Consider the following 16,005-nt stretch of genomic DNA (forward strand, 5'->3'; position numbering starts at 1 on the left):
CAGCAGGTCTTTCAACCTTCTGCCACAATGTTTGACACCTTTACGTCCGTGTCAAGTTCGAATGGCGCAAACTTCGTAGACGGCAAGTTAGACGAAGGTCGAATGCGCATATTCGATAGTCCCTAGGTGCTTAACCCACCGTCACTGTGATATTATATCATACATCTCAATGTAATTTCGAGTTAATGAGGTTCTGGCGCTCTAGTTCGCCATCTGCTCTGAGCTTCGGTGCGCAGCGCTGTTTGCGCGAGTTTGATACCCATCAACTTCATCAATGACTTCCAAAAGTCCGAGATGAACTTTGAGTCGCATCACCAGATGATGACCTCGGCAATCCGTATTCTTCGAACAACTGCATCAAAGCACTTTAGCCGTGTCCTTCGCGTCATTGCCGACTACGTTGGTGCATACTTCTGCCCCTTTGACAACTTGTCCACTGCAACTAGTATTGCATCAAACCTTCCGACACTGGCAAACCCGTGATAAAATCCATTGACACTCACTTCCCAGCATTCCTTGGCACCGGTATCGGCATCAGTAGTAGTCCTTTCTTCTTCTGGAATGGTCTCCATCGTGCACAAGTCTCACACGTGCGAACGTATTCCTTACGTCGCGGTCCATAGTCGGCCAGTAGTACCATTGCGCTGCTTTCAGGTAATGCGCCGACTTCCAGGATGCGCGGACGTCTTTCCATCATGAAATCTTTCGATCATGACATTTGTGCGCGAAGCTCTTGCATCTTCTCGGCAATGCGTCGGTAGATGGTTTCGCCTTTCGTCTGTTTGAAAAACAGAAGCCCATTGTGCTGACGAACTTCTCCTTTCCTGCTCCATTAGACCACAGCTGCTTGAAAGCAGGGTCTGATCTGTATCCTTCCTGAAACGCTCTTTTCGTCTCAGGGACCAAGTGTGACTTACAAAATGATAGTCGACGCTGTTGACTTGCTGCTGCTACTACGCCAATCGGGCGACCTCCCCCCGTAAGTCGACATCGTCGAGTAACAGGCGAGTATCATCCGTTGACAAGTTGCGTAACACTGCAGACTTAATACGGTGGTCGAACTGGTGCGGCATTCTTTCGCGCATTCGTCGTCGCAGTCATGAACCGTATACGTCAACATCCTGGAAGAGTTTTCCCTTCTTCGTCTTCCAGTCCATCCGGTGGAGGCCGTGAGAGCGCATCCGGCTATAACGTTCTATCTTACCTCGCAGGCGATGCAAAGTAAACCGTGTATTGCGAAAAGTGCGTCAAAAAGCGAGCCATTCTTGGTCCGACACTTCATTGGGTGATGTTAACATCCACAGACTTACGCTGCCGTTATCCGTGTGGAGCGGCGTCGAATGGGCGTCCACTGAATAGTGTCTCCCACTTCTCCGTAGCCACTTTGATTAGCTAATGGCTCCTTCTCATGCGTCGGCCATCCACGCTCATGTTTATCCAACTTCTTCGAATAGAAGGCAATCGGATGATCTGCTCCGTCATACTTCTGTGACAGAACTCCGCAATACACTGTCCTGACGCGTCCGTCGTCACGATAAACGGTCGCTCAAAGTCCGGCAACTTCAGCGTAGGCGCTTGCTGAAGTGCGGGCTTGAGATGCACATACGCGTCCTCCACAGGCTTCGTCCAATTCCATGGGGCAACTCCTTCGTCAAATCCCTCAACGGACGAGCAATCTCGGCAAAATCACAGATAAATCTGCGATAACATCCTGCCAAACCCAGAAACTCAACAACTCCTTTCGATTCGTCGGAGTAGGATACTTGGTTATCGCTTCCGTTTTACGCGGATCAACGCTTACTCCTGCCTGCGAGACAACATGTCCTAGGAAAGCCACTTCGGACTGACCATACGAACACTTTGCCATGTCCGCAAAAGCTTCTCGCGACGCAGTACCATACAAACTGCACGCAGATGCTCCACATGCTCCTCCATACTCTTCGAAGACGCAGATGTCATCGAGATACGACGACAAATTCGTACTTGTCGAACAGCTTGTGCATGAGCCTGGACCATGTCCCTGGCATTTCAGCCACTCCATGGGCGCTACACACCACTGATACGTTTCCTTGTGTGTTCGAAACGCAGTGTACGGACGACTTGACTTCACCACCAGCATTTGATGGTATCCCTGCGCAAGGTCGATCAACGTGTAGATGACACAACCTACCATCTTATCGAACAACTCCTCGATTAATGGCAGCAGGATCTTGGCAATGACAGTCACGCTGTTGAGATAGCGGTAGTCGAACACCCAACGCAACGGAATCTTCAAATTGCCGCTACGCAACCATTCAGCCATTTTCGGCATTTGACCTGTGACTGGGTCCTTCTTCGGGATAGCGAAAATGTTCGAAACCCACGGCGAGTTCGACACTTCAATCCATCCTTTCTTCAACTTGTCTTTGACAAATTCTTCGAAAGCATCCTGTTCCATCTTCGACATGCGGAACGGTGCACGAGCTTGGCTGAGCCCCTTCTTCAACGTCACTTCAAAGTTGACTTCACGCATCGGAGGCAATCCGTCTGGTAATTGCTCCGGAAACACATCCTTGAACTCCTTACCGACTACGTTGAAGATCGGTTCTGGAATTCCTTCCACTTCGGGCACAAGTTGTATCTTCACCCGAAACACCTGCTCATACTCGCCTTCCTTCAAGTTGTGCGAGAACGACGGTGCATCGACGTCGATGAATTACATCCGGTCAGGTATGACAACCTCCTCCTTTTGCCAATCCACTTGAGGGTTGTAGTCCTTAAACCACGGTTTCCCCAAAATGACGTCGTGCGACTCCGGCAACTTCCATTCCACGAACTCGATCGCTGGAAAGAAGTACCCATCCATGCTCACTGGCGCCTCCACGTGTTTGACATTCGTCGCCGGTGTTAACGTGCCGTCAAAGCGCTGAGCTTGAAGTCGTCTTGACAGAAGCACATTACTAGCCAAACCTGGCATAATCATGTTCGTGCTTGCACCCGTGTCCAACAGAATTCGGACATCTCTGCCATTGATGCGACCCTTCCTGATGAAAAGGTTACTCGTACGTTCGGACTTCACTGCGTTCACCTTCAAGGTCTCCGTTGTACTTGTTGGTTGCGATCCTTGCTGAACCAACTTCACTGGCTGCTTCTCATGCAACTCAGCTTCCTGCTCTGGCGGCGATCCGCACACACCAGACTCAATTCCGGTTGCATCGCATGCAAACTCGGTTCTTCAACTGGCTGTAGTCCACACGAGCCAGCATCTTCCGTCATTTCTGACGTTGCAGTGACAGTCTCTTCCACTTGTACACGTGCCTTGTCCATGAATGCCTGTAACCCATCCGCTTGTTCCTGGATGTCAGCCACACTCATAGTCACGCGATCCATGACGACAGTATCCACCTGTTCGTCATCCTCGAGGACCATGTTCATCCTCGGCTTACGCCCTTGATTACTGCCCGAGTTGTTGTACTTCGGCACATTCCGCTTAGCCATTTGCGTCTGCTGCAGCTGTATCGGACATTGACGAGCCCGATGGGCGCTACTCCCGCACCGGAAACACAGGTTTCGGCGCATACATTCCTCCTTCGACGGTACCCTTACGTTGTCGATCTCCATCGGCACTGGTCCATCGTTGTTGCTCTTCGATCGTCTGTTGTCGTACGATCGGTACCTCGGTCTGTCGCGTGCTCCTTCCGAGCGTCCACGATGCGCGTGAGACCGGTCATAGTCGAGCGCTACGGTAATAGCGTCGGTCAACGTTGCACTCCTGCGATACTGGACTTCCTCCCGAATACTTGACGGCAGACCACGCAAGAAATACATGATCTTGTCCAGTTCGCTCATCTCCTTGACTTGAGTAATCAAGTGCCTGAACTTGCTGATATAATCGGGCAAGTCTCGACACTGACGCTCCTTCAAGTCATTCATCTGGTCCCGAAGACGTTCTTGCAGATCCGGAGGCACGAACTCTTCCTCCAGCTTCAAAAAAGAAGTATTCCACACTCTTCACATCGTCCTTCTTGACGATGTGCCACTGCGCGGCTCCATACTTCAGCGATCCCGCTAACACAGCCAAAATGCGTCCACTCAACTTACTATCCTTACAGTCTATGCCCTTAGCTAAAACGTACTGCTCCACCTGCTCCCGGTATAGTTGGAACGATTCCTTGAGCGTCCCCCCGTAGCTGGGCATTTTATCCCATCCAGCTTTAGTTGCGACAGCTGCCTTGACTTGCGCAGCTCGTCGATCAATTCTGTCTGCTTCTCCATGGCCACCAACATACTATGCATTAGTTGGGCCGGATCCGCCATCTTGAACACGCGAAAACTTCGTACTTTGTGTGTTCACCCTTGAAACTTGATACCGGTGGGAGCAATCTACTTTTAGGGGCACTGACTAAAAGAAAGTAAAAGAGAAAACCTGTTAAAGAAAATAACCTACGCTACTTCCTAAAATTGGCCGAGTTATGCGCTGTGGGAGGTCTTGGACTTCTTCGATGCCTTTGAAGAGGTCGATGACACGTGAGAGGTCGATGACGCGTGAGAGGTCGAGCGGTGACGGTTGTCGTCCTGGTCTTCGCTTCGCCAAAATTTTGCTGTGCCGGGCTACCAAGAACAAAAACTGACTAACCGGCTTCGAGACTTATAGTGCTCGATTTATATGCGGTGCAGTCTTTTGAGAACAGTAGCTACTTGGGCAAATGGGCTGTCACCGGGGCCAGATGCAAAACAAATTTGCACCACGGCTGCCCTCCAGTTATATCCCACGTCAGCGTACAATAGTAGATTGCCCTATTAATGTACCAATGTCTCCCCAACAGCTGGGTTGGTCACGCTGACGTGACACTTACACCTCAAGGTGAAAAAGCCTCCCCTTGAGTGCCGTGCAGCAGCGAGCCTTCCCCGCAAGTGCTACCAGATGTCACGTTGGGCCCGAAGAGTGTTTGTCGTTGAAGTGGGTGCGAGTGTTGGTCCTGTCGAGAAGCGCGGTAGTTGTGGTCGATGTGCGGGGTAGACGGTTTATTTAATACTGAATTGCTACTGCTAGCCTAACATGCATGCCTCGCTGTGCTCCTACGCGAGCACAGGGCTCTCTTTGCGTATTTCTGGGGTTTTCCTTGACTATGTGCTACCCTGCGTCTTTTTGTTTTCTTTTCATTTCTTTTCTACTAAATGCATGTTCCATGTTTCTTTTTCATGTTTTTCCTACAAAATGCATGTTCACTGTGACGGCTGACCCTCTCGGGTAGCTGCCACAGGAACTTCAAGCCTCTGGCCGCGAGCAAGCAAGCCAGAGTCTTTGCGCCGCATCGCTCTGGCTTGCTTGCTCAGCAGGCCAGAGGTGGGCCTGACACTATGCGGAAAGTGGGGTGTGTCTGCGATGTAGACATGTATGGATCTGTTGTGACTTCAGCCGTGCAAGTGAAGAACCGTGAAGTGGTAATGTCGATCCTAGATGACATGGAGCAAAACGTGGACCTGTCGAAGACGCAACCTGAAGTCTATCTTCGTGCTGTAAGAGCAGCAGTCTGTTCTAACCAGCATCAGTTGGTATTGACATGTTTGATTTCATGGATCAAGCCGGCGTGAATGCATCTGCCGCATACGTTTCTGCCATCAAAACCGCGTTCGAGTCGAAGCAGTATGATTTTGTCTTCGACATCTTGCAGAAAATGCAAGAGAATGGAGTGGACGAGAAGGTGCGGTACAAACGCACAGTAATCTCATTCGCCAAAGTTGAATGCTATGATCACGTTTTGCGTCCATACGAGGCTATGCGCGAACTCGGCTATGAGCAGGAAGAAGCCGTGTGTACGGCTGCAATAATAGCAGCTATTAAAGTGGACAGATATGGTGATGTGCTTGGAACCTGCGATGAATCGGGTGGCAAGTTGAGTACCTCCACACGTTTGTACTCGTTTGCATTGGCGCAAGCTCGCGCAGCGAACAAGCAAGCCTTGGTTGTCAGCATCTTGAATCATATAAAGAATTCCCCACTGCTGCGAGGAAGCCTTCAACTGCTGGAAAGATGGCCACCATTGCCGCGAAGAATTCCTCCCTAGCTAAAACTCGATCAGATGACACGGAAACAGTGCCTGAGATTCTGTCGGAGTACTTGAAGAATTAACCCGGCAGCGTTGATGCTCATAACGCGGTCAGGTTCAACCATTGCCTTCACTCTGGTGAACAAGGGATCGTTGGGCAGGAGCGTCGAGATGCTCAAGTATGCACAGGACAAGGAGGTGAACTTGCACCTCAAGATCTACAGGGCGGTCTTTGGTGTCGCCTCACGCGAGAGGGAGTACCCTCTCCTGCTGCGTGTGTGAGACGGTATGCCGACTAACGGCTATAGACGCCGGCCATGGCAGTACACAGCTACGCTGTCGGCTGTCCACTTGAAAAAGGAGAAGCGGGTGTTTGAGATCTTCAATGAAGTGAAAACCCACACGGTGAAAGACGACATGTACGAAATTATCCTAGGAGCCGCGTGCCAAATGAAGCAGCACAAGCTTGTGCTTGAGATTCTCGACTACATGCAAGCGAGCGGTGTGGATTCCACTGCCGGATACCAAAATACTCGTCGACCCGTGTTCAAGCTGGGCGGGCGAGTATGATTTCGGTCTGGAACTTTTGCGTCTGATGAAAAAGCACGGAATCGACCCGATTGAAGAGTACAAGTATCAAATCATCTCTTTGCACAAGGCTGATTTGCATGATCAAGTTCTAAGCACGTTTATGGCTATGCGGAAAGTGGGGTGTATATGCACGTGCGGAGCTATTATGGAGTCAGCTGTCCGAGTGAAGAACCGTAACTGGTGCTGTCAATCCTGGATGACATGAAGCAGAACGTGGACTTGTCGAAGACGAAAACTAAAGCCTTTCCCCGTGCTATAATATAAGAGCAGCAGTTTGGACAAACCAGCATCGGTTAGTGTTGGACATGATTGATTTCATGAATCGAGCTGGTGTGAAGACACTTGCACCCGTATACGTATCTGCTACCAGAACCGCTTTCAAGTCGAAGCAGTACGATTTGGTTTTTGATATTTTACAGAAGATGAAGGAGATTGAAGTGAGTGCAGGGGGGGGGGGGGGTACCATCGCGTAGTGATGTCATTCAACGCTCTGACCAGCTTCTGCGTGCCTTCAAGGCTATGCGCGAATGCGGTTACGAATCGAATGAGTTGCTTGTCCAGACTGCTTTGCGGGCCGCTATTAAGTTGGAAAGACACGATGATGTCATTTCAATCTGCAATGACTAGAGTGGCAAAGCTTCCGCGTCTACGCGTTTAAACTCCCGTGCGTTGGAGCAAGCTTACGCTTCAAACAATCAACCTCTGGTCGACAGCATCTTGGATAACATAAAGAAGTCCACCACAGCTGCTTGAGCTTCGAGCTGTTTGCATTCAGGTGCTGCGGACACCCCGACAAGTTGACTGTGTTTGCATCTTTTTTTTATGTGGTCACTCAAGCGGTTAGCGCTAGTCTAACTACCTAACGACTGCAGAGACCAAGCCCTCCAGGTGCTGTGTGTTTGCATCGTTCAACATAGGCTTACACCGTAGAAGTTTAACAAGATGTCCGCTTAGAAGAAAAACGATGGCTGTGAGGGTTTGCATTTATACTCGCACAAATGGGTTTCGCTGTCATGGAGATAAGCATATTTGTGTTGCTAATTTAACATGGAGAAGCGTATGCTACTCATTCGAGTTTATCGCTTCTGGTGGTTGATGAAGCGAATTGCCAGCAACCCCAGGAAGAGATACAGAGCCGTGATCCCGACAAGAACACCGAAGTTGCGGGCGATTCTGTCGTGCTTCATACCAAAATGATCTTCCGTGTACTCTTTCAGTGTAGTATGACCCACCGTTACGGGTGCATTCGCCATCGGCTGGCAACCAAGCTGCGAGCCCACGTTGACGTAGGCCCCGGCGGCGTCATCCCACTGGGGAAGCTGGTCACAGTCGGCGAATACCAGAGCCACCATGGTGGAGAGTGGGTACTTGAGGGGCGAGATCTTGTACAACCACTTGTAGCCTGACGGGATCGCGTTCGCCGGCGGAGTGAACCCCATGAACATCATGAAGATGGCGTTGACCAAGTATCCAGCGACGATTGCCACTTCCTCCGTTGGGAAAACGAATGCCAACATTTGACCCTGATAAACTTGCATCAGCGTCATCATGGAGTATGCCAACCAGTACACGACAGCCGTGTCGAAGCCCTTGAAGCCCACGAGCGGGTAGAACACGACGGTAAAGAACAAACCGCTGGCAAATGAGTACGGAATCTCCACGATAGTCGCGCCCACGAAGTACCAGAAGGCATTGTACGTTTGGGACGCGCGCTCGCGGTAGAATGAGGCGCGGTCAGCGAAGACGACAGGAAGGACGCTTTCGAACGACACGAACGCGTTGAAGAGCGCAGCCATGTAGATCAGCCCCACTCCTGAATTCAAGCCCGAGTAGGTCGTGTATGTCGCGTCGACGAACACCAAGCCGAAGACGATTCCGAGGAACAGCGAGACAAGCATCCGCGTCAAGTTGTATGACGGAGTACGCCAGTAGGATCGAATGAAGCGCGTGACGACAAACTTCATTTGAGTGACCGAGTTGGCGGCACGCTTCTTGCCGAAGACCATTTCCGGTAGGTCTGGTGATGGGGTGGAGATGCCTTCCTTCGCCATACTTGCTACTAGCAGTTGCTTGTGGGCTCTCATTGAAGACTTTGACAAAATCCGTGGTAATCGATCCATTGCTCACGCCCGCGCCAATGCACTCCAACATCCAAGTGGCTGGGTTGTAGCCTGCAGGTAGTGGCACAACACCGGGGATCCCCTCGAAGTAGTCGATCAAGTTGCGGCAGTCGTCGCCCAAGTCGCCGAAGAAAACCGTCTCGCCGCCGCGCTTGAGCAGCAGCAAGCTGTCAAAAAAGGCGAACACGTCTGAGGACGGCTGATGAATCGTGCACACGATCGTGCGGCCTGAGTCCGCCACCTTGCGAACCCCGGTCATGATCAACTTCGCCGATCGGGCATCCAAACCACTTGTAGGCTCGTCCAAGAAAATGACACTGGGCTGTGCCGCAAGCTCCACGCCGATTGTCAGCCGCTTCATTTGCTCCATCGAACTGCCGCGGATGATTCTGTCCGCGATATCTTCCAGACCCAGAAGCTCAATGCACTCGTTGACCGAGTCGTACTTCTTGGCGTCGGATACGGAACTATCCATACGCAAGAAGGCGCTGAAGGTGAGCGCCTCCCGGAAGGTAGCAGCCTCCGTGTGCACATCCATCTGCTCGCAATAACCAGTGGAGCGGCGAATGGCCAAGTCGCTGGCCTCGTAGCCGTTCAAGAGGATCTTGCCCGTGATCTTGCCTCCAGTTTTTCGACCCGCGATCACATCCATCAACGTTGTTTTGCCGGCACCTGAGGAGCCCATGAGAGCCGTGATTGAGCCTGGAAGCGCGAAGCCGCTGATACCTTTGAGGAGATCCAGGGATTCCTTCGGGTTGTGTGGGTCCGGAACAGAGTACCGCAAGTCCTGGAAAGCCACTGTCACGGGTTCGACAACGTGCTTTTCGCGGCTATCAATCGTCACTGAACAATCATCCCCGGGCCGACCATGCTTGGGTGTTTCCGCCAGCGCGTACGAGTCGTTTTCCTCTGCTTCTGCTGACAAATCGACGTTCTCGGGGGCTTCGTAGCGGATGTATTCCAGCCCCAAATACGAGAGGAACATGAAAACGAAGTAGATTGCGGCCGTGTATAGAATGCCGTACAAAACCCACACCTTGTCTGTCTTCATGGCGAACAGCTGCAGATTGTACTCGCCCATTGTGACCCCGTAAGTCGCACAATAGTCAACAGCATCGTACACGCAGACATTGAAAGTGCTCGCTCGGTACTGATTAATGGCCAACGCTCGAAGACTCCAACTCATCGGACTAATCCAGTGCCCCAGATCAGAAAATCCGGGATGTTGTCTTTCGTGACGATGAAGCCCGCAAAATGATGAAGACCAAGAGTGACACAATGCCCAACGGTGCCGCAACGTTGGCATTGGGGCTGATCGCAGCCAGGAACGAGAACCACATCCCCATAGCCAGATTCGTAAAGAGGAGGACGATCTCGAAGATGATGAATCGCACGGCGTCTGCCTCAAACCCACAAATCCAGTACACCAGCACTCCGAAGACGATCGACTCGGCCAAGATCAGCGGGATCTGGCTGGTTGACGTGGCTAATACGTACGCCTTGGTGCTGAAGAAGTTTGCGCCGCGCTGCTTGTAGAAAATGTCTCGCTCAGCGATGTACGTAGGCACCTGTGACGACTGACCCATGGAGAGGAAGAGAATGGAGGCGAAGAGAACGCCCATGACAACTGAGGCATCGGTCGGCTTAAAGTCGTAGAAAACCGTCGAGTACAGCAGCCCCATGATCAAGATCATCAGGACTCGTCCTATGATGAAGGGTTTGTTCCGGTACAACACCATCACTTGGCGTCTGAGCAGCGTCTGCATGCTCTTCATGAACGATTGCTGAAACACGGGCACTTTATCCAGTCGCTCCTCCGCGATTTTCAGAGCGTTCGGATCGGTAGGTGATGTCACTTGGTCTACCATTTCTAGATGAATTCGTGACTGTCGAAAGTGCTCGGCGAAATCACAGGCGAGTCTCGGATGATTTTTCTGGTAAGTGTCCGTCTCGTAACGATACTGCTGCGATGTTCCCAGATCTAGCAAAAAGTCCGCGAGGTCACGTTCGGGAGGACAGGAGAATCCCAGCTCCTCAAAGTATTGCTGCACGAGACTGCAGGAGCCGTGATATATCACCTCTCCTTCGTTCAGGATCATCACGTCGTCGAAAGAGCGAAGACCTCCGGCGACGGCTGAAGCAGCGCGATGACTACGGTCTTGTGAAGCTTCCTCGCGACGCTACGCTGGGTGTTGATGATGTCGAACGTCGCGGCGCTGTCGAGACCCGTGCTGATCTCGTCCATCAACATCACGCTCTTCATGCCAAACTCCATTTCCGCGGTTGTCACTCGCTTGCGTTCACCCCCAGAGACGCCGCGCGTCATCGCGTCGCCCACGATCGTGTCCTGGCAGTTGTGAAGCCCGAACTGCTCGACGACAACGCCAGGGTAGTTGGACGAAATCGCTCGCAGAGCTTCAACAGCTTCCAGATCCGCATGTTGGGGGTCGTTCTTGAGCTTCTCCTCCGCGCCACGCAAGAAATCGGCGCCTCCGACTGTGTGCGCGAACTCCAATGTCTCGTTCACAGTCAGCAGAGGATAATGCTTGTCGCGCTGGTTCACGTACGACACGATCTGAGGCAGACGGTTGAGAAGTGCTTCACGCGAGACCCCGTTGAAAGAGACGTCGCCCTCCATTGAGATGTTCTTCTTCATGGGGAACCGACCGCTGAGGATTTTCATGAGTGACGACTTGCCCGAGCCTGGCTGTCCCAGCAACAGCGTGATCTTCCCTGGCGCGAAGGCGCCGGTGACATTCTTCAGAATCTCCTTGCGCACGGTGTGCTTTCTCGACACGGAAAACATCTTGACGGTCTCGTTGAACATCGTCGGAAGCTCGTTCTTCGTTTCATTCTTGTCCGCGACGGTGATGTTGGCCGTGACCGACAGATTGTCGAAGTGGACATTCACTTCCGGTAGACTTCGACCCGTGGCTGCCTCCATCTTCGACGCGATCAAGTCGTGCAATGCTTCAGGACCTTTGGCCATGAGAGTTACGCCGGACTCGTAACCAAGTCTATTGGTGGTAGGGGGATCGTTTGGGTCGCCCATTCTTGAGTTCGTTGAACTGGTGCTTGGTGTCGGTGGGTGGGCTGCAAGTTTGGAAATGAGGTCGGATGAAGCACATCCTGCGTCGGGCAGCAGAGGCCTGCGCGCGAGAAATACCATCAAGCAACGACGGCTCGGCTTGGTATGCCAGAGGCTCCCTTGATGGTACGGTCTTCCGGTGACCGTACCGTGTGCACGGTACGGTCACCGGAAGACCGTACCATCAACAAGGATTAATCGCATTCTCCGACAGCTGGTTCGCAGTGTGTTGATGGCACGGCTCCATCGCATCATCAAGAAAGGTCGATGAGTCGAGAGGATCACGAAACCCTCAGGCGATACATGTACAGAGGAGGATCGCTCGCTCTCACGCAAGCCTGTGTTGCAATCCGTCTTGGTCTAAGTAAAAATTCCGCAGCTCGTACCAAATCAATTCGCCTTCTCATTGGCTAAAAATGCGTACGTTGCTCAAAACAGATTTCGGGTTTTATATTGTTCTGTACGGCGTTCTGAGTTGGGAGCGAGTTTTTTTTGGTGTGGTAATATGCTAATTCTACCCACATCACTACCGAGGCAAACTCACGCTGCCTCTTGCTGGAGAACTGCACACGGAGGTAGACAAGGTCAACATTGGTCCCTGTGTGATGGAGCTCACTTGTATGTGGCTTGCAGGACCACTACGAACCTCTCACCAGCTCGCAGTGTGTGAACCGCTATTACACGCCTAGAACTCGTTGGTGTTTGGGAACCAACTCCGGAGTCCATCTACTTGGGCTACAAAATCGTTCCGGCCGTACCCAATTCCTTGAGCAATTCTCGACACAATTTACTTCGACCAGGGCCTCAAGGCTTGTCGCGGCATGCAAATCGTCACGAACGATCTCACACGAACATGGCGACACGGCACACCGTGTAAACACCGTTGATGGTACACTACCGTTGACGGTACACTACCACACACAAACATTCCTACATGTACCTGTATACACACGGCTTCTTCCTGCTCATAGCCGAGTTCGCGCATAGCCTCGTATGGACGCAAAACGTGATCATAGCATTCAAGTTTGGCGAATGAGATTACTGTGCGTTTGTACCGCATATTCGTGTCCACTCCATTCTCCTGGATTTTCTGCAATATGTCGAAGACAAAATCATACTGCTTCGACTTGAACGCGGTTCTGATGGCAGAATCGTATGCGGCAGACGCATCCACGCCGGTTTGATCCATGAAATCAAACATGTCGAATACCAACTGATGCTGGTTTGTCCAAATTGCTGTCGTTACGACGACTGGAAAAACTGCAGTTCGCGTCTTAGACAGGTCTAAGTTCTGTTTCGTATCATTCAGAATTGATAGCACCCGCTCCTGATTCTTCACTCGGACGGCTGACTCCACCGCAGCTACACCCCGCGTTTCGCATAGCTTCGAACACGCTCAAAAGTCGATCGTGCAAATGAACCTTGTGTGATGACAGCATCTGGCTTTTATTTATACTCCACCGTCGGTGGACCCCATGCTATTTCATCAGATGCAAAAGCTGGAAACGAAATCATACTCGCCTGACGTGAACGCCATTCGGATACTATGTCGGTACTCGGTAGAACATTCGACGCCGCGTACATGCATGTAGTTCAGTAGCCCACACACAAGTTCGTGTTGTTTGGTTCGGCACGCGGCTCCAACAACACGTTCGTACACTTCATCGCCTTTGACTTGGTTATCTATCCTTCATGTACTCGAGGATCTCAAACACTCGCTTTTCCTGCTTCAAGTGGACAGCCGCCACCAGCGCAGATGTGAATTGCCATGGACGGCGTCAAACTCACTATTAGCGCTCATAGCGTCCCACACAAGCAGCACGTCAGCGTATTGCTTTGCATAGGGGGTGTCATTTAAGGCCTTCGCGTAGAGGACGGGGTCCACATGCACCTTCCTCTCTCGAGCGTACTCGAGAACCTCCACACTCCCCCTCACTGATCCCTCCTTTAGCAGAGCGGAGGGGACGGTGGTTGCTGAGAAATTGGTGAGCGCCACGCCGCCGTCCTCTTGGATGTTCTTGAAGACCATTCGGGCCAGGTCCGCGTCGTCTTGTAGTCTCTGGCCGTCGTAACGTCCTTCTGGGTCATCACGTGGGGTTTGCATTTCGGTAGCTGCGAGAAGAATCGACTGGAGACGTGAAGAGACTGAAGGTTGATTTGAGGCGCCAAAGTGGAGTGGACACCTCGAACTGCAGCGGAAAAAGTGGAGTGCAGAGGCTTAAACTGGGCTATGGGCCGCGCCGGTGACGCCAACGCGCCGCCCCCCAACATCAGTGGGGACCTTCCTGGATATTTCGTTTCTGACACCCTCCGTCAATTTGTCGCTCGAAATAGAGGCTGGTCCTGTATTATGGAATGTTGAAGCTGACAACCACTCCTAACCATCACTTGTGCATGTAAGCGAAAAGCTACTTGTACCCCATTCCTAGCGCTTAGTTCTCGAGCACCACGCGATAGCGAACCGAGCCGTCGCGCACCATTTTGATGCCCTCGTTCACCTTGGCCATCGGCAGCTTCTGGATCACCGCACGCACGTTCTTCTTGGACGCCAGCCCCAACATGTCCTTGATGTCCTGATGTTGCTGCCCATGAACTTGGCACCCTTGTCCACCATTCAGACAGCCCAGGCTTGACCGCCGACGTCCACGTGGTCGCCGACCTTGATGCATTCGTAGATTATTTTGGGGGTCGTATTTGGGTCGGGTCGGGATTTATGGTCGGGTGTTTTTCCCGACCTAAACCACCGACCCCGACCGAACAAGCTTTTCAGCTAAATCTATTCCTGCTGAACATGCAAACGCTGGCGGCAGCTCAATAGAGTGCTCTAGCAAGCAGTGCACTTATGCACTTACACTGTTCCAATTAGTGTAGTATAGTGGTTTCCTTCGTAGCGCCCCTCGCCCTCGTAGTCGAAGGAAAAGTCGGGCACGTCATCTTCACCTACGTCACCGCTGTTATCCGTACCGCGGTCGCTGCCTCCATCGCTTTCACTACTGCTATCGCTACTGCTGCTACCGTTGCTGCTACCGTTGCTGCTACTGTCACTGCTGCTGCTTTCGTCGGCTTCTTCAGCCACGGCAGCCTCATCTTCACTTTCAGATTCTGAGAGGCCTTCAACATGGAGTAGATCGATCGGCAGTGGAAGTCCTGACTCATCCACAGGTACTGATGACGCTTGGTCGTTGCTGCCTTTACACTTCTTCTTGCCCTTCTTCTTACTCTTACGTTTCTTTGAGTTCTTTGCGGCACCTTTCTTTCGGCGACCAGCAGCAACATTGGAGAGCTTTGCGACGTAGTCCTGTGAAATGCGTCGGATGGTGGCTACAAAGGTGACTATGTTGGGGTGTGGACTGAAGGCACTGTTTAGTCCACGGTGAAATCGCTCTAGCGGGTTATTTGTTCGTGCCACAAGGTCGCGCTCGAAACCGTGCACATTCCATTCCTCAATGTCGTAGAGTTCTAGCCATGTACCTCTGAAGTAGCCCCAAAATGCACGCCACTTGATGTGAGAGTATTCAATTCCCTTTGCGGAACAACGCGCTCGAATCTGTTTCTTTACCCACTTTATGCCTTTGGCAGGAACCAACTCCGGGTCGACGATTGTAAGCATATCAAGGACACCCCGGGTCATAGCTATCTCAATCTCTTCTTCTGGTATGTGAAGGATCTGCTTCATTCGACGACGAATTGCCTGCTTCCAATGGAAAAGGCACCCGATTATCAATGCATTTTCGAACTGCTTCTGGCAAGCTTTAATCAATTGTTTCTCGAAGTCGCAGATGATTTCACTTGGAGACAACTTTTCGCCAGTATCTCGGTAAACGAGTTCAAGTATGTCAAAGTACATATCTTCCGTCTTGCCAGTGCACAAAAAAAATATACGGGTACGTAGAGTTCTGAGGCTCGGTCGTGGACCATTACGATGACGCATTGCTTGAACCCTCTTGGTACGCAGCAGAAGGTGCCATCTACGAAAATGGTAACATTGTGATACAGCAAGAGTTGACGAAGCTCAGGATGGGCCCACCCAAGGATTCTTTGGGGCTTATCTGTGGGGTCTGGACGGGGGCGAGAAACGTGAAATTACTTAGCTTCTTCCCTTCAACCATTGATAGCGGTGGAACTTCTACCATGCCTAGAAGATGTGAGCCATAATGCTTTCGGCGAGTACGATATA

The 16,005-nt window shown here is 51.6% G+C and overlaps 4 protein-coding genes across 4 annotated transcripts; all 4 read right to left on the minus strand.

The window, feature by feature from the left end:
• Positions 1–7,696: 7,696 nt before the first annotated feature.
• IUM83_14140 (pleiotropic drug resistance protein ABC superfamily) lies at positions 7,697–9,821 on the minus strand (the record flags this gene model as incomplete). Its single annotated transcript, XM_067938865.1, has 2 exons — positions 7,697–8,742; positions 8,813–9,821. The coding sequence occupies 2 exons, from the start codon at positions 9,819–9,821 to the stop codon at positions 7,697–7,699; spliced, it is 2,055 nt and encodes a 684-aa protein (XP_067791126.1).
• A 127-nt stretch (positions 9,822–9,948) lies between these two features.
• On the minus strand, positions 9,949–10,608 carry IUM83_14141 (ABC transporter G family member 31; the record flags this gene model as incomplete). The annotated part of the gene is made up of 1 exon (XM_067938866.1): positions 9,949–10,608. One exon carries the CDS (start codon positions 10,606–10,608, stop codon positions 9,949–9,951), a length of 660 nt encoding a protein of 219 aa, XP_067791127.1.
• A 230-nt stretch (positions 10,609–10,838) lies between these two features.
• IUM83_14142 (ABC transporter G family member 31) lies at positions 10,839–11,729 on the minus strand (the record flags this gene model as incomplete). Its single annotated transcript, XM_067938867.1, has 1 exon — positions 10,839–11,729. One exon carries the CDS (start codon positions 11,727–11,729, stop codon positions 10,839–10,841), a length of 891 nt encoding a protein of 296 aa, XP_067791124.1.
• A 1,828-nt stretch (positions 11,730–13,557) lies between these two features.
• IUM83_14143 (putative mannitol dehydrogenase) lies at positions 13,558–14,389 on the minus strand (the record flags this gene model as incomplete). The annotated part of the gene is made up of 2 exons (XM_067938868.1): positions 13,558–13,887; positions 14,306–14,389. The coding sequence occupies 2 exons, from the start codon at positions 14,387–14,389 to the stop codon at positions 13,558–13,560; spliced, it is 414 nt and encodes a 137-aa protein (XP_067791125.1).
• Between the last annotated feature and the right edge of the window lie 1,616 nt (positions 14,390–16,005).

The sequence above is a fragment of the Phytophthora cinnamomi genome (genome assembly GCF_018691715.1).
Source record: "Phytophthora cinnamomi strain GKB4 chromosome Unknown Contig42, whole genome shotgun sequence".
Lineage (NCBI taxonomy): Eukaryota > Oomycota > Peronosporomycetes > Peronosporales > Peronosporaceae > Phytophthora > Phytophthora cinnamomi.